Source organism: Magnolia sinica, chromosome 15, assembly GCF_029962835.1.
Source record: "Magnolia sinica isolate HGM2019 chromosome 15, MsV1, whole genome shotgun sequence".
NCBI classification, from domain to species: Eukaryota; Viridiplantae; Streptophyta; class Magnoliopsida; order Magnoliales; family Magnoliaceae; genus Magnolia; species Magnolia sinica.
This window is the reverse complement of record NC_080587.1, coordinates 67877550-67901337: the sequence shown is the minus strand read 5'-3', so window position 1 is coordinate 67901337 and position 23788 is coordinate 67877550. Positions and strand designations below refer to the sequence as shown.

General features: G+C 38.3%; 1 protein-coding gene across 1 annotated transcript; it reads left to right on the top strand.

The window, feature by feature from the left end:
- The first annotated feature begins 886 nt into the window (after positions 1–886).
- Positions 887–21070, top strand: LOC131227540 (uncharacterized). The gene is made up of 8 exons (XM_058223340.1): positions 887–1088; positions 3118–3220; positions 9269–9348; positions 12626–12955; positions 13684–13760; positions 14718–14760; positions 14904–14972; positions 20394–21070. The coding sequence occupies exons 1-8, from the start codon at positions 1035–1037 to the stop codon at positions 20418–20420; spliced, it is 783 nt and encodes a 260-aa protein (XP_058079323.1). The 5' UTR covers positions 887–1034; the 3' UTR covers positions 20421–21070.
- Positions 21071–23788: the final 2718 nt, after the last annotated feature.

Sequence of the window (23788 nt, the reverse complement as noted above, 5' to 3'; positions counted from 1 at the left end):
TTACGTAACACATATATCAGGGTGGGTCCCACTACCATGGCTTCACTAAGCCCAGTGTTGGAAGGACGTGGTTTGGCGTGATCCCAACACCAGCAGCTAGTTATGTGTCTTATCCATGTAGCCCATACATTTTGCCAACTTATTCTACCACACAATAGGAACACAGTGGGAATTGAATGCTCTACATGAAAACTTATTTAGGTGATCTGAATTTTGGATTAAGCTGGAATTTGTGTTTTCCTTGGTAGGGTAATATTACCCATTAACAAGTTGAATGACAAATAAATATAACGGTGTATTTACTGTAGTGCAGTCCTCCCTAGATTTAGATCTACCTCATTTTTTTTAATCCATACGCCAAAACAATATGGCAAAATAAGATGCTGGCCGGTGCTAGTCTACTTCCAAAGAAAAGTGAGTGGGGTAAACTCTACTGATCTAATGTGTTGTATATATTTTATCAGTTAAGTATAGGGCATGATTTAAAAATTTAAGCATATCCAAAGATCAAGTGGACCACGCTACAGTAAAAGAATTGTGAATTGAATGTTTAAAGTTTAGAACTTGGGCCATAAAATTTTTGAATCAAGCTGATATTTGTCATCCAACCTCATGAAATATTGGATGACAAATAAAAACCACTGTGGGCCCTAGAAAGGATGAACGTTATTGTTTCTACTTTTTTCCTGTGGTGTGGTTTACTTGAGCTTTGGATATGGGCTCATGCTTTAAAAATACCTGATAAAACGGATGGACGGCGTGGATAAGATACATAAATACCATGTGGGCCCCACAGAGTTTACTAAATATGCAATCCGCGTGCCGCCAAACAACTCCCAAAGTGGAATAACCTACTCGAGCGCAGGTATACTCGCACTTCTTCTTTACGAATCCCTTTCAAGCCCTCCAAAAGGGCAAAAAGGGCCATGCATGCCTGAGAACGCAGAGGTTACTTCTCTTGCTCCGTGGGTATTTCTGGAAACAAATGTAAGAGAGAGAGAGAGAGAGAGAGAGAGAGAGAGAGAGTTGCAGCCATGGAAGCCAAGAGACTTCACAGCAGCAAAGAGAAAAAGATCAAAAGAAGAGAGGTTTTTTCTTTCATTTCATTATTTTATTATTCTTATGTGCTCTTTTCCGTCACGAAATTAGGATTCGAATGAAGTTGAAATGACTAGATTATCCCTGTATTTCTTTTGGAATTTCTGGACTACCATTCATCCTTCGACAGTAGAAATGGGAGTCTCAAGGAATTGATATCCACACCCACTAATTTATATACACGCCCTTTATTTTCTACTTTTGGTAATATAATTAGTAGAAATGATCACTGTATGCGAAATTTCACAAAACACAGCCTCGTCTCCTTTCCGCCACCCTATCACTTGTGTAGGACATCCAACCCATGCAATTGATTATCCAACATGAAAATCAGGATGGATCATTCATTAGGTGGGCCACACCTGTTTGTTGAGTCAGCTCATCATTTGTACAATGTGGCCCCCAGAATGAGTGGACCAGGATGTTTTGCCCAGGAGGTATCCATGGTCTTCCGCCGTGGCCCGGTTTTTGTGTGGCTTGGATGTTCTACACAAGTGGCATGTTGGCAGGCCTGTTTCTGGTCATTTCTCAGTGGCATACTAGTACATTAACAAAAGTAGAAATGTGGGTGTATCTATCAATTGGGGAGGGGCTAAATTTAAATTTTTAAAAATTCATCTATGGTTTTGTTGCAATGGAGAGGGATAACACAATGGTCTGGTGAAGGGCTGTTGGAATATGTTCAAGTTTTAAGTACAATTGGGGTCCATGGCTCAGTGATCCGAACGACTGAACCGTTGATACAATCGATTAGGTGAATTACCAAAGCGTACTTGTGTTTGGCTTGATGCTGAAAATTCACAAAAGTAGGTCATTTTGAAAGAGGAAGTGCACAATGGTGGGTTAAGAGCTTGTACATTGAGTTTTGAGTGCGTACAAGTGGGGCCCATGGCTTTGTGATCTGAATGATTATATGATTGAATTCACCTTCGATGGCCCATGTACCCAAAATCATTCGCTAGATTGGAAGATCCCAGCTACAGAATGTTTGGCTCCTTTTTTGGTTCTACGTGAAACTATCAATATCTGAAATCTACACTGCAATGGTTTAAAATAAATGGCGGTGGTTAATATTAGCCTCAACCTTTAATGATCCAAATTAAAACACACACACACACACACATACCAAGGAATACATCTTGGTCTTTGTAAATGCTTTTCAAAAATGGGTTTTGATAGTAACCTTATTCGTCTTCTTCTTTTTGTTAGAACGATGGTAATATAACCTTCTTCTTGGGTAGGTTTTTGACATCAAAGCCAAAATCAAGTACCCTTGTTTTTATGGGATTTGGTGAGGCAATATCCAATATGGTCATTCAATTGATTTATAGTAGGAGAGAGAGTCAAGCTTTGAGACCTGCTAAGAAACAACAGAGTATACTTGGTCATCCTTGCGAGCCAGTCTATTAGGGCTCTCTATAGCATGTCGTGCTTTGAAGAATCACCTGATAAGGAGGTCATCCACAAGACTGTTTATTGCCACACAAACTTGATCGCGATTCTTTCGTTGTTGCCGATTGATCCACATGGAGGTTGTTCAGGCACCAAAGTTCAGATTTCCGAAGATCACAATCAGGAAGAAAACCTTCAAAATGGCATTTTGGTTTTGCAACAGGTTGAAGATTAGCTTGGCTGAGGGAATTTCCAGGAAGGGATGAACCTCCTGAAGGAGGCACTATTGCCCGCATATAGACACACATGTCAAGTTGCCACCACTTTGGGCATATACACTAAAGAATGTGTCTGCCACCTTGGAATGAGAATGTGGTGTTTTATCATTATATTCTCATTTTTGGGGTGGCTCTTGTGGATGGTTACATTTAGCATTTCCTGCTATTTCATTTTGCGGGATGGATGACCTAAATTGCTCAGCCTTATGGGTTTTGGCCTATTTATCACATCCAGCCATTCACGTTTTGTAAATGAGTGATTTAAGTGGTCTTATGAGCAGTTGCATCTACGAGAATTCTTATGAGCACTATTATAATGATCAAGTGAATCTTTATTGTGATGGAGTAGGTATTGGGAAAGAAGAAGGCTATTGATGAAGCTATAAAAGCCGCATCTTCTGTAAAGGACCATTTAGCTTCTTTTCTGCCCTTCCGCCACTACGATAGGAATGGTAAGTAATAGAATTCCTACCTTGGTAATTTGGGTGGATGCATAATTTTTTCTGCTTTATCAATGCTGCAATTTTAGGCTTATTTGCAAGACCCTTTTACCCAAGGTGTCGTTCTTGCTCCTGCTCCTGTTAGTTACTGCTTCAGACTCATACTCCCACTTCTTAGGCATCTAAACATGCTAACATGTTGAAGCAGATGCTTACTCGCTCCAGCATCTGAATGTGCTCTCGCTTCCCCTCACACTTATTGCCAGTAGGATTTTACGCCACTTGGAAATTATCTTTTATTTATGAAGAATGCTAGCATCCCCACCTTCATGGGAAGCTTAGCAATGTCCCCTAAGCTTTTAAAGGACACGTGAGACAACTAATCATCAATCCAGACGGTTCATTCAATAGTAGCGTTGGGAGCAATCCATAGTGCAAGATTCTTGTAGATCGGATGATCCTAGGCTTTGAATGAGGCAAGTTTGTTATAGCCATATGTTTTCTTATGAGCGTTAGATCATGTTTAGATTTTAGAAACATCAAACTGAAATGCTACTTTGGAATCATAAGTAATATGAAGTGGGATCTATCATATATATGTTTGAAGATGATGATACCTACTTAAAAAAATGATGATACCTACTTAGTGTCTTTGCTCAATCTTGACTGTCCATTTTCCTGTTATTAATCGGATGATTAGGAACACCTGATTGGCGTGAATTTTGCACCATAGGTAGCCCCTATTTATATGAATAAATGGACTGTCCAAATTGATGATTGGTCATCCCATGTGCCATTCAATAGCTTTAAGGACGTTGCTAACCTCTCCATGAACGTGGGGAGGTTAGGATTTTGATGCAGGACATATGCATGTGAATAAGCGGTGAAATGAGATCAATCAACAAATTAAATTAGATAATCAAAATCACAAATCACGCCAAAATCATCAAGTATCTCAAGAATCCAACATGAAACTATGAATAGTCTAGGCCATAATCAAGAAACTACGCCATGCATGATCATTGAATACTAGAAATTAGGATCTAATGTATGTAAGAACACCCAATTAACATAGGAATAAATATATTTCAAAAGGGAAGGACTATTGTTACCTAGGGTTTGCTCGATTAGAATGTAGGCTAACCCAGGGTTTAAGGAATTTTGGGAAAAGGCGAAATTAGGGTTTAGATGGTTTGATTGGCTAAGGGATTTTGGGGCTTGGGTATTACTTGAGGGGAATTAGGAATTTAAGTGGTTGGAGGTTTGGGGTTTTAGGGTAATTAAGGAAATTGGGATTCTAGGGTTTGGAAAATTTGGAATTAGAGTTTTTAGAAATTGGGAAAAATTGGAAATTGGGGATCTAGGGTTTCGATTAGGGTTAGAGAATTTTGAATCAAGGGGTTTTTTATGGTGAAAAACAAAGGGGAATTAAGGGGATCGAAGGGCTGTCCTTATAGCCTGCCTCGGGCTCACACATATGGTTGTGCAGCCACATGTGTGGGTAGTTTGGGTTAGGTTTTGGGAATTTCAAACCAGGGTTTGGTTGGGGTTGAGGTTGGATGATGAGAAGAAGAAAATGATGTGGATGGCTTTGGATGGGAAAGAAAGAAGAGAAGATGGAGTTTTGAAGAAAATACCTCTTTTGGATAGAAAGAAGAACAAGAAAAAGATGATAGATGGAAGCCTCACACCTCCGTTGAATATGAATGGAATCAAACCACACCTAATCTCCAACTTGCATGGAGAAACCTTCAAATCGCATGAAGAAATAAGATGGACTTTGAAATTTCATGAAACAATAGCATCTAGAGGTTCACACGCCCCCCTCCATTTTCTTTTATAGTTTGAAGAGTAGAAATTTGCAGAAATAGCCATACTTAATGTTTTTTTTTTTTTTTTTTTTAATTTTTTAATTTTTTATATATACTAAAATAGTCATAAAACTGGAACAAAAAGTAAAGCAAAGCTCAGAAAATGTCTAAATTGTCAAATATACTAAATCCTAATAAAGTCAAATAAAAACCAAGACACTTGAGTCCTAAAGTGTCCACGATCGAGGTAGGCCACTGTCAAAATTGGTTAAACGACCAGATATGGGCGATCTAATTGTTCGATCGACGCGTGCACTCAATCCAATGGTCAAGACTCCTCAAGAATGCAACCCTATGCATCTTCTTAGTGTACGACCTTCGAAGATGCATCAAATGCATTTGAGGTCTTCAAAATGGTCCACTCGGCTCACTTAGGCCCACGTAGTGGTCATCCATCTAGAGAGAAACCGGTGATGATCTCCTCCTTTGATAGACCCTGAATGGTGCTCTGATTTCCTCATCATATTTCCCTTTATTTATTATTTGGACTTACCATTTCTTGTTTTAAGTTTAGTGTCAGTGGAATGTAAATGATAGGGACATAAGAAGTTTAGTGTAAGTGGAATGTAAATGATGGGGACATAAGAGGACCTATTCGGGTGTACCAGAGATGGAGATGACCACCCACATCAACGTAGTCTTCTTTGTGGATGGGAGAAGAATTTCAGATGGGTCCCGTCAGGCTATTTTGAAGGCCCCACATGCATTGGACGTGCATCAAGAAGATCCCACTTTGGGATGATGCATGTGGGCTGCTTTGGAGACCATTTTAGTCATATGAATTTTATTTTGTGTCGATTCGACTGTTGGATCTTGTAGATCAAGACATCGGGCCGCCATGTCTTCCAGACCTGGGCCCTTTGGACTTTGACCTTGCTTCTTTTATGTTTTCTTGTTATTTTTTGGATTTATTTGATGGTTGGAATTGATAATAAATGTTTCAGTTTTCTTATTTTGGATGATGGGATATTTCACTTAAGTGAGTGACATAGTTGTAATTATTTCAAAATTTTAATTATAAATAAGGTGTTTCGTAATGGTAACGGTGGCCGTAACGGCCACCATCGTTACCTCTACGATACGGGCCATAACGGCTATTATGGCCTCGTAACGGCCGTTATGGTCTCTCTTTTTTATTTTTTTTATTTATTGAAAAAACTCCCGAATAACTTGTATTTGCCCCGTAATGTTGATTAAAAAGTATGAAAAACATGTATATGTCTCGTAATAGACCATTACGGGCTATTATGGCCTTTATAGGGGATGTAACGCGCCGTTAACGGCAATTACGAGTCAATTTTTGCCATAATGGCTATTATGGCCGTTACGACCCCGTAACGTGTAACGATTGCCACTGTTAACTTTACGTAACGGCCTTTAAGGCACACCATGATTATAAAAGCAAGGGGGGAGGGGGACGTCCAACCCTAATGGAGTTATTAAGAAGAAAGAAAAAAAAGAGAGAAACTCACTTGTGAGAAGGAATTTTCCTCGTGTTTTAGGGTTTGTGAGAAATCCTTCATTCCAATTGAATTGTGGAAGGGGGTAGAGGCTTGTTTGGTTGTAGATTCCCCAAGGTGCATCCTTTATCTTTCTCTTCCTCAAAAGGTGTTTTTCTTATTCTTTTGTATTCCTCCTCCTTTCATTACAATCTTCTCGACCCATCAAACCCCTAATCAATCCTCCATCTCTTTCTTCCCTTTTACCTAGCCATGTGTGGACCACGTGCGTCCCTACGGGCCCGTCCCCCCCCCCCCCAAAAAAAATAAAAAAAAAATAAAAATAAAAAATTCCAATCCTAAATCTCCATCTATGAATCCATAACCCTAATGAAAATATTATTTTTTGTGAAACTTTTCTCAAATTGTAATTTTGATTGCATCATCGTTTATCCACGTGGCTGTTGCACTACTCATACTAGATTGGAAGTCCATCCTTCCAAGTGGGCTACTCTTGAATTATTTATATTTTCGTGCACCGCGTATGTGATAACTTAGGACTTTCGTGTTATAAATCTGAATTTCCAAATCTAATATATGAATATGTTTTATTTTACATGTTGATGAAATTAATGTGTATATTGATTTCTTATCTTGCATCCTAGGATTGTTCCATCACGCTACATCAATAATCTTTGTTGATTTTCTAATTTTTAGTTATGTATGTCCAAGTGCATCTAAAAATATGGATGTCAAATAATTGCAAATGTTTTGATTCTAGATAATCTCTTTGTTTAATGGTTATGATATTTTCTTCTTCTTGCATTGAGAATTTGTTTTATAACTGAATTTCTTTTTGTTTCTTTTAATTGGTTTAATGCTTCTTTGAAAGCAATACTTCTTATGCCATTCTCAAGGTACATTGAGAAGCTTAAAATCAAATTCAAAGGCTGTAATATGAGAAGAAATTTATTTCTTAAAAACGAAGTACATGTTCCATTTGTTGTCCAAGAGAGAACATGTTCCACATGTGAGGAAGTACAAGGTCCTGAGCCACAACGAATATGTAGTTCACAGATTTTTAGGATCCCATACATGTGTGGTCCATGGTACAGTGATCTGGCAGGCCCCATTGGGGATGGGGAATGCCCATAAATATCCCAGTTGTAAGCAATGTTTTCCGCATCGTTATTGCGTTGTGTATCAGACCGTTGGGATATGGATACATATCATTTATCGCACGAGATATATCGGTCATATCGCGTAATTTATCGCTGTTGTTGGGAAACATGGGGAAACATTGGGAAATTGGTTGAATTTTTCAATGAAACTTCAGGGATTGTTAAAAAAGACACCAATACACACTTAGAAAAAAATTCAAAAAAGGTGCACATAATAGGTTCCTTTGCATAGGGTCTTAGTCTATGCGTTGTTTGACTGAACTAGTGCAACTATGTTCAAAGTCAATTCATAAAATTTATAAATATTAGAAGACATGTATGGAAACACAAGCATTACATTCAAATGCGAAAAGAAGTAGTAGAAAACTAGAAATATACTTGTGGATTTTGAAATTTTTTTAAAAAAACATTTTAAATTATTTTTTATGAAAAATTCCTAATTCGCCATGAATATGTAGATTAGGTTATGTTTGATTTTATGTTTGGACACTAAGATTGCAATAGATTTGGGAGAAAATGCAGAAATTTTGATTCTCCCCAATTTTCCGCAACTCGGCCCATCTACCCGAAATCTCAAAATTGAAGCTCTAAATCTATAATTTTTTCATGCAAAACATGAAAAATCATGGATTTCTTACCATTTGACACTACTTACAACATATAAAAACGAAAAAACGAATTAGAACTCAAAAATGCACATATTTTAGAATCCGGCCCCAAGAAGCTTTCGATTGCGATTTCAGAGAAATTTAGAAGATTTTCTTCCAACAAATTAGAGTGGACTGGTCGAAATCACCTTCCTATGTACTTGGAAGATTTTTTTAGGATTTTCTAGACAAAACAGCATTGGTTTCCTTTTATCCCTTTCGATATTGCATTCGGTGTTGATGTATCGCATGATACATTAAGAATTTATAAAGTGGGAGTGTGAATATATTACATGATATTGCCATATCGTGCGATATATTGCAGGATACCATGAAAAATGGATATTAAAGTTGATTTTTGTATCGCCCAGCTGGGATAACTGATATATCATGGGATATATCGGTGATTTCGCAAGATATTGAAAACATTGGTTGTAAGATCCTAACATTTGATTGTTGATCTCCATATAAACTGCTAAGAAAGAAAAATATACGAACTACCTATGTTCAGGGAAAAAGGCCAGTGGTTGGAATGTTTGGATCTTCCAACCTGTGATACCTTTGAACTATTCCTCATCCATGGTAAGCCATCAGTTCAAAGGTTACTGTTGCTGTACAATGTATCCTGCATTTCCGAAAGCTATCTGTTTTATGAGGCGCAGGACTTTATGTGATTTCTTCTCATTGTCCAATCAATTACAGCTTGCAGTCTTCATTTGTTGAGGTCATTTCACATTGTCTTCATTTTATCCAATTTTGCATCTATTCAGTATATTGAGTATTGGGCTTTGTCAGACCTGTGATTCTGCTTCATCTCCTTTGCATGGCTTCTAGCTCTTCAAGATACTATAGGCTTATTAATAGAAAAGGGAAGGAAAGGAATAAAAAGGGGAAATTTAACTAACTGTCATTCAATGACCAGGCTTGTCAGTATACTTGGAGTCTGGTTCTGGAGATCATCTATCTTCACCCATGAAGCAATACATTCAAAACCTTCTTAAGGTAATGGAATTTCCCGTATCTTCTTTTATTCCATCGATCAATTCTTTTTAAATGGCGGTGATTTATTCATTGCACAATTTAGACATGGCATGAATGTATGTTGATCTTTACTGTCCAAATTGTATAGATAGAGCATTTCCCAGAAATATTAGATGATCGTAACAATTCTGTTGGTTGTTCTTCAAGTGGACTGTTCAGAAGAAAATAGTCAGTGGTGCACTTCAATGTCTGGTATCATATGCTTAAAATTGTCAAAACAGTGGTTTTAGATTATGCTCTATGCATAACAGGGCCACACAAGTTGGGGGTTCTGGATTGGTGTGCATGTATGCTGTAGGGATACACACACACACATACGTAAATATGTATATATGTATGTATATATATACATTTATGTATGTATATGTATACATATATATCTACATACATAAATATATGTATGTACACACACACACATATATTGTGCATGTGTATATATCTTTCGTAGTCCTATAATGTACCTATATCTATCACATATTAACATGAGGGTGTTAGTCAATGGACTAACACAACAAGTCTCTTGCCCTAAACCCCATCGCAACACCCCCTCTCCTTTCTACTCAGTATCAGAGCATAGCTTCTAGGCTGATCGGAGGTGTTTTTGGTGGGACCTGCTGATGTCATCAGTTGTATGGGTGACTTCAATAGAGTGTGGTAGGATCGCTCCATGAAGGAAGTAGGGGATATGAAAGATGATGATTTTAGAGGATTTGTGGTGATTTTTCCAAGTTTTAAGAGAAAAATTGAAAAAAAAATTATAATTCAATTCTCTGTTCGAGCTGTTTTTTTTTTTTTACTGGATTTTTTGAGGAGTTTCTTTGCATGGGTTTGCCAAGGTTGATGAATTGCTATGCTATGTAACATGTAGCTTACATTACTTAGACTTTACATGGCTCATGAAAATAGCTTAAGTTGCTTGTAGCCTATGCTACAATGCTAATTAACATACATTACATGCTACATAGCTTACACTACAAGCTATTTTTCACTACGTAGCTATTTGTTACATTTTTCTATTTTTATTGAAAGATTAGTTTATCACTTTATCTTTACAGTGATCTTAATAAAATCAATAAAAGTAACAGTATCAAACCAATTCTATTGCTCTTTCTTTATCTTTATAGTTAATTTTTGCCCTATTTTTCTTGTTATTCTATATTGTGTTTGGTTGCACTTGATATCATGAAATTTCATTATTAATTAGTCTAATTTGGTGGTACAACCTTAATTAAAAATCTAGAAGTAGCATGTAGCAAGCTACACGCTATGTAGCTTACGCTTATGCTTCAGAGGGTTATATGTTATGGTACACGCTGTTTGGTATTTAAAACACCGATTTTAACATCTAGAAACTAGAATCACTTGAAAAGATTTGAGAGCGATATGAAGTTTTTGGTGAAATGCACCTATCATATGGTCCTATTTTTGGGATCATTTTATTGATTTTATGTGGATTCCGTTATTTGGAGTTGCAAAGGTGTGATGGGCTATGTATGCTCATTTGTGAACAGTGATGAGTGGTTTGGTATGCTATTGGGGCGTTTTTAGCCCTTTTCTCAGCTATTGAAACTTTATGTCATTTTATATTGTCATCCACCAGTTCGAGTGATGTGCTATTGGCAAAAAGATTTAATGAGATCCAGGGTGTGTTGACTTTACTCAGACATTTGCTCTAGTCACCCAGCTGAATTGTCTGTTTGCTGCTCTCTTTGGTTGTCAATTTCTCAGGGCCTCATCATCAACTTGATGCAAAAATGCTTTCCTCCATTGAGACCTTTGTGAAGAAGTATGTGTGATACCTTCTCCTTGTGACTGGGTTTGTAAGCTATGCAAAGCCATTTATGGTCTCAACCAATCCCCATGTACTTAATTCGAGTGCTTTCAACATGCATTGTTGCAGTCTAAATACTTGTAGAGTTGTGCCAATCACTCTCTCTCTCTCTCTCTCTCTCTCTCTTTCAAATGTGCCATAGGGCTCTCTATTGTCATTGTCTGTATGAATGATATCATTGTGATGGAGACAATATTGAAGCTGTTCAGTCATTGAAATCTCTTCTTAATACAGAGTTTGATGTAAAAGATCTTGTCTCATGTAGTTATTTTTTGGGAGTCAAGGTTGCCAGGTCCAAGTGTGGCATGTGATCTCCCAAAGGAAGTACACTCTTGATTTTCTCTGTCACTGGGTTTTTTGGAACTAGGTCCATTGGCACTCCTATAATAAAGTCACCACCTCCAACTTGACAGTGGCAAACTTTTGGTTGATGTGGGCATTTATTCATGATTAGTGGGCAAACTCATTTATTTGACTATTACTTGCTCAGATATTGCTTGTGCAATTAGTGTAGTGAGTTAGTTCATGCATGCCCCCGGACCTGTCACTTTAGTCTATCGTATCTTGAAATTTCTTAGAGTCACTAAGTTAAGGTATTCTCTATTCTAATTGTAATCATCTTCAGGTTGAGGCCTATATGAATGTGGATTGGGCTGGCTCTCTTTCTGATTGCCGGCACTCTAGTTAGTGGGAATCTTGTGACATGGAAAAGTAAAAAGTAGTCTGTTGTGGCCTGCTCTAGTCTTGAAGTTTAATATCGGGCTATGGCTCATGGTTTATGTGAACTTGTTTGGTTGAAAATGTTGTTGATTGAGTTCAGTCTTCTGGTTTCTTCTCCCACCACTCTTCATTGTTACATTTTTAGAAGAAAAAAAAGACTCATTGTGAGAATCTTGCGCGCACATTCACATTTCCTCTAATCCAATTTATCATGAGCGCACCAGGCATATTGAGGTTGATTGTCATTTTATCCATGAAAATGTGGCATTGAAGAATGCTTGCATGTCATATCATAAATATGATTGTCATTTTCTCTTTTGCATGTGTTTCAGGCTGGGCGTGTTTCAGGCTGGGCATGATTGATATCCATGCTTCAGATTTAGGGGGAATGTAGGGAAATATATGTGCATTTGTATGCTAATATTTCTACTCCTTTGGTGTACCCTATGTCTATTACATAATATGTAGTTGTTAATCATTGGACTAACACAGTATGTCGTTTTCCCTAGACTCTCTCTCTCTCTCTCTCTCTCTCTCTCTCTCTCTCTCTCTGTCTCTCTCTCTCTCAACCAGCAAAATTTAAGAAAAGGTTAAAACACACATTAAGTTTACGCACCGAGGATATGAAGTATGCTTTGATCCACAGTGGTATAATTATGTGAAGTTAAATCTGCTTTCAATTTCTAGGTTAACATGGAGGGGCCATATGGATCAGAATGGCGGACAGAAGAGAAGGTAAAGAGGAGGGAAATGGTTGCTCCAGAAGCACGTTATATCTTTGTCCGAGAAGCTCCAAAAACAAGTGTTGATGACATGTCCTCAACGATGGAGGGGATTGCAACTTGTACTAATTGGGTGGGTGATGGGAACCCTGTCGTCGGTTTTGTACAATACCGTTTTATTGTAGAGGAAGATATACCTGTTGTGTATGTATATGAGCTCCAGCTGGAGCATTGTGTTCAAAGGAAGGGATTAGGGAAATTTCTAATGCAACTGATTGAGCTTATTGCTCGCAAGGTAGCAAATTTCTCTTCTTCTTCTTCTTCTTCTTCTTTTTTTTTTTTTTTTTTTTTTTTTTTTTTTTTTTTTTTTTGAGACACACACACACACACACACACACACACATATATGCACACATGCATATTGCAACTTATAATTAGCTTGTGGCATGTTATGCTGCCCAAACCACATTCTTGTGGCATTTAGGGTAGGGATCTAGTCTGTCTACTACCATTTTGTAAATGGAAAACCTTGAATTGCATGCTTGGGTGGTGAATCTGAATTGTCCAATTAGTGTTCAACCTTATGGATGATCATAGGCCAAAATCGTGCCAGTTGGAAGTTCATAATTGGATGGTCAAGATAAGTTTTGAGCAACAGTCCTGATGATTAAAAAAAAAAAGAGTTTAGAGCAACCTTCCGGTAAAGACTTCATAAGTCGAATGGTTAGGTACAGGTATAATCATTGTAATTTGACCATGCTTCCCATCCATAATATGGTTTATAAGCTGAATGGTTCAGATTGTTCAGCATATTCACCAAAACCAAATTTGCCAGTTAGAGGTTTGATACCATGCACTAAACAGTACTGGATGCATGCTGGATCCTGCCACTTTACCCATGCAATATCAAGGCCATTTGTGACATCCTCTTTTCTTTACTGAACACTAGCTTTTGGTTAGCTCAACATTAATTGACTGGATACTAATTTGATTGGGGACCGAATCTTGCACTGTCTTTTGCAGAACCGCATGGGTGCTGTGATGTTGACTGTCCAAAAAGCGAATTTATCAGCCATGAATTTCTACACAAGCAAGTTAAGGTAAACCTTGGCCTTGATGGCCTCATGCAATTTGAATGGGACTTGGGCATGTGAGATGGAGAGGAGGCTCAAGGCACACCTGCCAACATGGTAGATATGTGTGAAATGCGGGCCATTTGTGAGATGGGGCCTACTGTGATCCATAGTTATAAAAATCAGTGACTTAACTGAGAACTCGGCTGTGAGACTAATTTGACTCAGCAAGATGTTGAGCCGAGTCACTAGGAAACTCCCTCCCATAGCTGACTCGTTATTGACTCCATAAGACTTGTCAGGTCAGCTGGTTTACTCTGCCAACTCCATGAGACTCTGTGTTGACTTGGGATGAGTTACTCGTTTGGTGAAAAGTTAAAAAGTCAAAATACCAGTGTGGTTCAAACCTACGACCTTCCCTATGAAAGTCAGTCCCTAATCAACAGCGAACAACCAAGGGTTTTTACTCCTATGGCTATTTTTTTCCTCATAATTTTAAGCATTAGATAACTATTTTAATTTTTATTGGCACAAAAAATATATTAATTTAATTATTAAATACCAAGTTAAGTCACGTAAAACTCAGTTAAATGTTTGAGTTGACCTGACCCGACTAGGCATTGTGATGTTGAGTTCTTGAGTTTTTGAAATATCCTGTGAACATGCCCTGCCACCGAAAAATCAGCTTGTCCGCTCATTAGGTGGGCCACACTCATATGTAAAATATAAGGATTTTGCTAACTTGCGCTTGTTTACCGTGCACATGTGGACCAGCTTGATTTTTGGCCAGCAGCATGTTGATAGAGGGTCCTGACCGGTAAATGGTCAGGATCAATGCACACGCATACCATGTGGTCGTGTGTGCTGCGAGGAACATCCTCTGCTTCATGTGCAGGATTCCTTTTACTAGACTGAAAAATGATATCTTTTGTCATTGCATGTCCAAGGATTGAAATTTAATTTGGGGGTTGATCGTCAATGCAGATACATGATCTCTTCCACTTCACCATCAAGAGTCGAGCCATTGGTATGGCTTTCTTTTCTTTACTTCCTAAACCTTGAAAATTTTCATATAACTTGATCTTTATAAACTTTGATGTAACCAAATCTGTATGCATCTTTTCTTTTCTGTCTCGAAATGCTACTTAAGATTTTGCCATTTGTTTGCAGATAGGAGTTGAGAAAAGCTATGAGATTCTTTGCAAAGCATTTGATGAAGAGGCCAAAGCCAAATTGGAGGTATGCTTCTTACCAACCTACAGTCCCAAAAATTCTTCCATGCATGTGTATATATCCCTCTGCATTTTCACAATCCGATACGGTAACTGTATTTTTTTTAAATTCAAAACCTCTGTTTTGTTTTTGTTTTTTTTTTTTCCTTTTCTTTTCTTTTTCCATCTTTTCTTTTGATTACTTGCAAGCATGCATGCTTGCATTCTAATCATAATAAAAAGCATGTGTAGCTGCATTTGTACATGGACGTGCAATTGTGTGCACACATACATGCACATGTCTACTCATCTACATGCATATATGTTGCATTTACCTTGTGAGCAAGGTATTTTGTAACAGTAACAGCCGGCGTCACAGCCAGCCATATGACCGTTAGCGGTCAGAAACTTTTTTAAAGGAAGAAATGTATCGGGCTGTTAGAAGGTCCATATGGGCCCCTTTTTTTTTTTCCCTCTCGAATTGGGCGTTACAGCCCTGTATCACATAAAGTAATGCCGTTACAGTCATCACGTAACCATTTTTGAATACCTTGGTTGTGAGTCGCTCCATGGTTTCCAAGATCCTGGGTAAAAGAAGAACCTTGATGTCTGGTGGGCAGCTGATCATAAAACTTTTTGCTGACCTATCTTTTAAAAGCCAACCATCAAATGTTGGGAGAAGGCTGAGAAGAAAATGATGATTACATTGTTGCTAAATGATGAAAATACCTTAGGGTGCATTTTGGATGCATTACATGCAAACAATCATAGTTGCATTTTTACATGGGCTTGCAATACGATGCATTTATGTACATGCACATGAGCGCGTTTGAGTGCACTGTCAAATAGAATTGCAAATAATTAGCATAATAAAGTGGAAATGATGGAATTGCAATTGCCTATTGTAACATTGAGTAATTGGTCTCTAAATTTCGATTGCCTGAAAGTAATGAAACTGCATGTTGAGGGGTTGTTCCTAATCAGTATTTGGTAACACCTCGCAAATTGGTCAGTTCCTGTTGTTTAAAGTGAATGTTTGTTATTCGATTTACTTGTACATCCAAAGTTCCAAAGGCAACCAAATGCGAATAAAGACCTATTTCTTGCTGAATTTGTCTGTGACTTGGCATGTTTTTTGAGATTTTTGAGGAAAAAAGGTTAAGGATATTGTTGAGAATGGCTCGCCACAAGTCTAGGTCTGCCTGTTGATTGAGGGAAAGTCATGGTGTATTCTGATAATGGTTAGGCAGGTTACATTCTTAATGGTAGGAGTTTGGCTAGTTACAATATTTTTTTGGTAAGTCATGGTCTAGGAAAGGACTGTAGTGGAAGTTAAATATGGTAGCAAAATTGCTAGCTATAGTCCCTAACGTAAATATACTTGCTTGCATGTGGAAATATGCTATATAATGATCATGGCTGTTTCAATGGTTCACCTTACTCTCCAAAGTAGGTATTTCCCTTAGGCCAATGTTTCAAGGAGCTTTGGTAAGCACACACACGTGTGCAATGAAGCTCATGCACACCCCACATGTGCCAGCATGGCACATAGGTGCGAGATCTAATCCATCTATCAGGTTGGTCTGACATTCTACATTTTTTTCCCAAAAACAAATCTGGTCCACTCAGCACGTGCGCCCCAATGTTGGAAACCGGGATTAGAAAACTTCAGCCATGTTTTTCATAGTTGTATATTTATTTTGCAACTGTGGCCCACTTCACTAGTGTATCAACCTGATGCTTGGGCTAGGGCATCACTATAGTGGTGCCATTATGATGGATGGATTGGATCTCAGACCTACTGTGCGATGCTGGCATATGTTTGGTGTGTGCATGAGCTTTATTGCTCATGCGTGTGCTTAGCAGAACTCTGCTTTAATTACTGGTATTGCACAATGCATTGCACCCTCGAGATAGGAAAATATTGTGGGAAACATCAGAAATATGGCATGAATCGCATAATGTATTGCATTCTGAGGGAAACATTAGGGAAACTTTAGGAAAATGGTGGAATTTTTCAGTTGAACTTCAGGATATTTTAAAAGGCACATGATCACACACTTAGACCTCAAAAGAAAAAGAAAAAAGGAAAAAAAAGGGACAACTATGCACAATAGTTTCCCGTTGTTTAAGGGACAAAATTATGCTAAAAAAGCCCTTTCTGATCACAGTTCTCCATCAAATTCATGTTTTGATACGAAGCAACTCAACTGTAGTTGTTAAAACACAACTACAAAGAAAATCCCCCTAAAAAACATTTGGGCAAAAATAATTTATTTATTTCTGATTTTGTTGATTTACCTAGTTTCAGTCAAAATATTGCAAATAGTGCCCAAAAATTGACAATGTATTGTTAAAATAGCCAAATGTTGCACGATATTTGGGAACATCGTGAGATAACAATATATCAGCATGTATTGATGATATCACTGTTGATACAAGGTATTTTGTGAGAACCCCCTATGTTTTGTATCAGTACCATTGGATATCAGTAACATTGGCCAATATTGTCGATACATTGGTTTACATAGGTGTTGGCAATTGGCCGATGTTTTAGGTGATCACTTGGTCACCTAGGGATGGTTGTAGACATGCACCCAAGGTGTAAAATGGGGCGGTACCCACTTTGGTCATTGTTGTCCTAGGCCCATTTGATGCCCCTACCTATTCCCCCTCCATATTCATGGCCACTTTCTAGCCACAGTTTTTGTTTCTAATTTTACCTTTGAAAATATCATATACTTCAAGGGTAGAATGACCGTAGGAGTGTGTTGTAGCTTAAGTTATAACCTGTTGTAGGTGATTGGGCCTTCCAGCTTTCTTTCTTCACCACCTAAACGCCCAAAAGCACCTGTTCACCTTTCTTTAATGAACTGAACAGGTTGAAACCATATTGATTTTGGTATCATGACCTCAAGTCTTAAATGAGCACGTTGATCCTCATATTCCTTCTTTTGATCTGATACACATCTTCGTTTTTATGTATGATTTTATAATGGACAAAGCATAAAAATAAATATATAGCATCTTATTTGTATGATTAGATGTTCTCTTGTGGTAGGTCTTAGGGGTTCTTGCCTGGGCCATCCTAAGTGTTTTGACTACCTCTTTAACGATAAAAATGTAAATCATGTCGCATTAATTCCCATATTCGATGAAGAAACTAGGGCATGTTTGGATAGACGGAATCCTAGGGAAAAGGAAAAGGTTTTCCCTTGGTTTGACATGCAGGCATGTTTGGATGTTGATGAAAACCATGGATTCCGATGTAACATTTCCATCCATACCCTAATACACATTTATGGATAAATGAATGTAGTCATTATTGCGGGGATATTGGGATTTCCACTTGTGAAATAGACGTGAATCGTGTAAATGGAATCCATTTTTGCACATTGACAAAGGAAATGATTATTTATTTATTTATTTTTCGATGACAACAGGGTGTTCCCACCCCCTTTTTAAGGCGAGACTAATCCCTGTGGATGCACACAATCACTTGCAAACCGCATGCTTCGGGTAAAGCACAGGGAGGGGAATCGAACTCGCATCTGTGGGGAGCAAACCCATGATGCTAGCCACCCGCAAACCACAATGGAAATGATTATTATTATTATTATTATTATTTTGAAAAGTAATTGACAATGGCAATGGTCATTATGTAATTATTAACTTTTCCATTTCCACACTCTTGATTCTGTCTATCCAAACATGGCCTTAAGGGCCTGTTTGCATGCAGATTGAACGGGATAGGATCAAATCCCTATCTGTTTCATTTTAAGTGGGAGAAGAAACTGATTGGAGAAGGGGCTCCTCCACATGTTTGCACTTCTGGCCTGGGACATTTTGGAGAAACGAGGCATTGGATTCTCTGGATTCCAGTCCTTTTTGTTAACAATCCAAAAGCTCAGGATTTTCCTGTTTCCAAATTGGGCTGACAGAATGCACTAGGGAAGCATGTTCCACAAGGACAATCTTCTTTCATAGTTGTAGACTATACACAATTGTATACTGTTTACCAGTGATTTAAATATCAGTATCGATGCATCACACCCTTTGAATGTGGAAACATATTGGTTTGCATGGGTAATATCGTATGTATTGGGGAGTATATAGCTGTTTAAGGAAAACATTGGTAAATGATGGAATTTTTCAATAAAACTTCGGGATTTGTTGAAAGAGACATGATTATGCATTTAGAACTTAAAACAAAAAACAACTTTGCAAAGCTAGTTTCCTTTGTATAGGATCATAAACTATGTGCTATCTAACACAAGTGATACAATTATATCCAAAATGAGTTTATATAAGCCATAAATCACACCATACAGATATGAAAAATGATTCCCCTAAACAAATTTCGGAGAAAATGTATCTTTGTGAGTTTTTTTTATTTCAATTTTCTGTTGAAGGAATGTGTCCCAATGTATCGCTGATACATATAACAATGTTTTGCAATGTATCACATGTATCGATGATTCGGGAGAATTTTACAAAGTGTTTTTGGAAAAATATCTCAATGTATCAATATATTGCAATATATTGGACATGCATTTTGATATTTTGTGTATGTGGTCCTACTAATGAATATTGATTTTTAAATTACAATCATTTACTTAAACTGAAATTTATGGGTTTGTTTGGAAGCCTAATTGTATTGAATTGTGAACATAGTTCAGAAACCTGAAAACTCGACTTAACTCGATGTTCAGCTGGGTCAGGTTGACTTGAAGACTCGACCTGTCTCAACTCAATACTTAATGAGAGCAAATTGAAAAGATTAGGATTGCTAATAGAAATTTAAAAATAGCTAGATCTCGTATAAGTAAATTTAAAGTGTTGACTCAAAACAAGAACACTACAGTTACCTCACCTCACCAATTAAGGTAGATTCCCTTGGGTGACGTTGGGACTTGAGAGTTTGAATCTCATTCCCAACACATTTCTTTTCTAATAAAGTCCCGCCACTAAGGTGAGTGACTTGGTTTGAGTCACTGAGTTGTGTTGATTCGACCAAGCCATTGGGTCAACTTGATGTGTCTCCCTGAGTCTAGGCCGAATCAGGCACAGTAGTGAGTTTCTCAGAGATTTTTCTCGAAATCTCACTGAGTTGAGTTGACTTGGGTGAGTTTCGAGTCGAGTCAGCGAATTTAGAACTGTGATTGGGAATAAAGAGGCAATAATAAAAGTAGGAACAAACCCATTTTAATTCCTGAAGACAGCTAAACATGAAATTGCAATTCCATTTCAATTTGGGCTTGAAATGGTCATATTGGTATTCTTGCGGCTTAGTCCCTTGCTATGAAGGTAGTGAGGCCAATCCCACATAAGTAATTTGATTGTCGCAACTCAAATTCAATTGAGTGTCCAAATCCCCCCCTTAAAATTATTTTAATCTGCTTGTAAAAAGCTCACGATTAGCTAACAAGAAAGTGGTTTATGTTTGCAGGAGAACAATTACATTGGTGATGGTTGAATGTCTGGTCGATCGCTGCTTTGGAGGCGCTATGAAGCTTCTCGAGGTTCTCTCATTAGTCACTTGATTTCACGACGCGCACTACTTGAAAAGAACTACAAGAGGCTTTAAAAATGATCGAACTATGACAAATGATTTCTGCGGAAGTATCCAGTGCCAAAATTTCTCCATACATGTGGCACATGTTTGCCAGATCCGGACTGTTCATCAATTGTGCCATACAAATCGCATGATCCTAGCCAATGCTTGGAGGATTTTTGCCTGTTGAATGTTGATTTTCCTAACTGCCCAAATAATGATTCTTCAATTTTCTCCTAATCAATGGCTAGGTTCACCTGATCTTTGTGATTTTTGGGGTATGCCCCACCCATTATTGCACCCAATGGATGAAAAGGTCCATCAATACACATTTACCACATGAATGGATAGTGAATGCTTGATAACAAACTAAGATGATATTGACAGTACTGGGGCTCTTCCTTGAGAAAATTTCAATGGTTTTGATTGGTTTGGATTTGTTATTCTTTGTGATTCCAGCTAGGGTTTTTTGTTTGTTCAAGGCTATAGCTCTGTAATACGATAGAAAGAAGTTATGTATTCTTGCTGAATGTCTTTAATCCGTAGTATATGAGTATTGATCGTTGCTTACATTGAAAGATGTGGGTTTTTGTAGGTGTTTACTTCAAGGAATTGTCATACAGGTTTTTCACTCAAGTAGAGCTGTACACGAGTCGAGCTTGGCCAGCAGGTTACCCTAGCTCGAACTCGGCTCGGCTTGGTCCTTGAGCTTGACTGGGCAGCTTGGCTCGGCCTGGCTCAGTTAGCAGCTTGGGCCAGCTCGAGCTCGATCTTTTGAGCTAAGTTCGAATTCAAGCCTATGAGCTGTGTTCGAGTTTAGGTTTTATAGTTTTTACTATATATAATATATTATTTATATTATAAATAATATATAATATGTAATATATAATTTATTTAAATATATAAATATATACAAAATATTTATACCAAGTGAACCTGATCTGAGTCGAATCGATTCAAACCAAGTCATGTTTTCAGTCAAGTTCCTAGCTGAGTCGAGTCGAGTTTGTTCTAGCTCGGACTTGGCTCAAAATTTTTTCAAGCTTAAAAAATCAGTTTGACTCGGCTCGAACCCAGTTTTGAGCCGAGTCGAGTCGAGCGAGTTAACTGAGCTAACTCAGTTCGCGTACAGCTCTAGTTCTCAGCCCAATGGTTTGTACAGGTGTGCCCATGGTTCGGTGATCCTAACCATTGTTACAATGATGGTCATGTGTCCATGAACCAAAAAGCCCCATATTTAAAGATCCTAGCCATGGAATATTTAGTCTTTCCTTGATGGAATGTGGACCCTGAACTGTTGTTGTGTTTCTTTACTCAGTAATCTTCTTCCTGGCTACCTATATTGAGGGGTGAGGACTTTTTCCAATATGGGGACTTCGGCGGATCGGCTGTCTGCATTGAGGGCGTGGGGCCCATCATTTCTTGGAAGATTGAACCATGCACCCTGCTTGTGCCAACTGAAAGCCTGAATGGCACTGTGCAAACCTTCGGCGGGAGCTAGGGGTGCAACTTGGGTCAGGTTCAACCCTAACCCGACTGGACCAAACCGAAATTTTAGTGGGGTTGGGTTCTGAGATGGGTTCTTGAACTTTATTTGTAAAGCTTGCTGAGTTGTCTCAAAACTCGATTGAGTCAACTGGGTGTGGTGAGTATTCGAGCCGAGTCAGTCAGCGATGGTTATCTAGCTTTTTTCTCTAATAAAATTAGACTAATGGGGAAGAGATTTGAACCCTTAATTACTTAAATAGATCTAATATGGAATATTAATGCAATTGTTGTTTATTTTGCTTTATAGAGATTTGAACCCTTAATTACTTAAATAGAGATTTAAATAGACTAATGTGGAGTCCATTGTTCTGTAATCCAGACCATTGGTTCGTTGCATCTGACAATTGATTGACTATGCCCTGAAACTTCTTGATTGGACAATCTTAAAACAGTTTCAATTGTTGAACTACATATAGACGGTTGGGAAGAAATAGAGACGGTAGACATTCAACTGAGAGAAGTCATGCCATTGGCCTCAGGAAATTCTAATACGGAGAGATTTGTTAGGCATCATTCATCCACCGTGGGACGCTGAAGACCAACGGTCTGGATTACCAAACCACGGTTCGATGTCATAATTGAAGGCCTCTCCATGTTTTGTACTCTGAATATGGGGGCTGCGCATCATATGATTACGAAAGGGTTAAGATCAGCAAAGCTAGGCCGTTGGATGATCTACGATGCCGTTCAAAAAGTAGGATCCATGCAAATTGATGTTTGGAAGGAAATGATAGCCGATATTCCATATGCAGCTGTAGGAAGTCCATAGGTAGGACGGCCTCGTTGTTAGAGTAAGGACTGTGGGGGCCTCAAAAAAGATTGGACATGGATCATTTTAAAATTGGCCTCAGATTTTGTGGACCGGTGATGGCCCCAGAAGCCCCACACAGGACAATCCCAACGGTTACATTGGTGACCTGCAAATCGACGTCCACAGTCAACTGAAAAGGCCAAAGATTGGACGGTAAGGATCTCATGCCTGGGAGGCTTCTGTGGTCCGGTCCATGCATGGCAATGGTCCATCAATCAACGGCCTAGGTAGTGAACCGTGGGTTCCACTTCTACAAACTGAAAACCGGAGGTAGCATAGACGGACGCGGTTTGGTTGACGACCCCAACACTAGCCAGATAGTGTCAAAGCTCTGTGTGCCCCACCGTGATGTATGTGTTTTATCCACGCCGTCCATACATTTTTTTTCTCCCAAAAATGAGAAGATATAAATCTCAAGTGGACCACACCAAAGAAAAAGTGGGGATTGAACGCTTACCGTTGAAAACTTCTTGGGGCCACGGAAGTTTTGGATCAAGCTGATATGATATTTGTGTTTTCCCTTCATCCATAGTTATTTGACTTTATGAACATGTTGGATGGCAAAAAAACATTGCAGTGGGCCTCCAAGGAGTTTTCAACTGCAAGCGTTCAATCTCCACTGTTTCTTGTGGTGTGGTCCACTTGAGCTTTAGATCTTTCTTATTTTTTGTCTCATAACCTAAAATGATATGGAAAAATGGATGAACGGTGTGGATAAAACACATACATCATGGTGGAGCCCACAGAGCTTTGCCACCAGATATCTGGCTGGGGTTGGGTCCCACGTTTTTTAAAAAGCTTTTCAGCACATTTAATTTAAGGGGCTTTTCGCATCTCTACAGTGAAGAGTTTTTAGCTTTTTTTTTTTAAAAAAAAAAAAAATATAAATTTTAAATTGTTTAGTAGAAGTACTATCAGAGTGCTTATTTAT

What these genes read in the sequence shown, in the direction of transcription:
- LOC131227540 (XM_058223340.1), top strand. Translation starts at nt 1,035, where the DNA reads ATGGAAGCCAAGAGACTTCACAGCAGCAAAGAGAAAAAGATCAAAAGA. An exon ending in ACATTCAAAACCTTCTTAAG is followed by an intron (nt 9,349 to 12,625) that starts GTAATGGAATTT and finishes TTCAATTTCTAG; the next exon opens with GTTAACATGGAGGGGCCATA. An exon ending in CATCAAGAGTCGAGCCATTG is followed by an intron (nt 14,761 to 14,903) that starts GTATGGCTTTCT and finishes ATTTGTTTGCAG; the next exon opens with ATAGGAGTTGAGAAAAGCTA.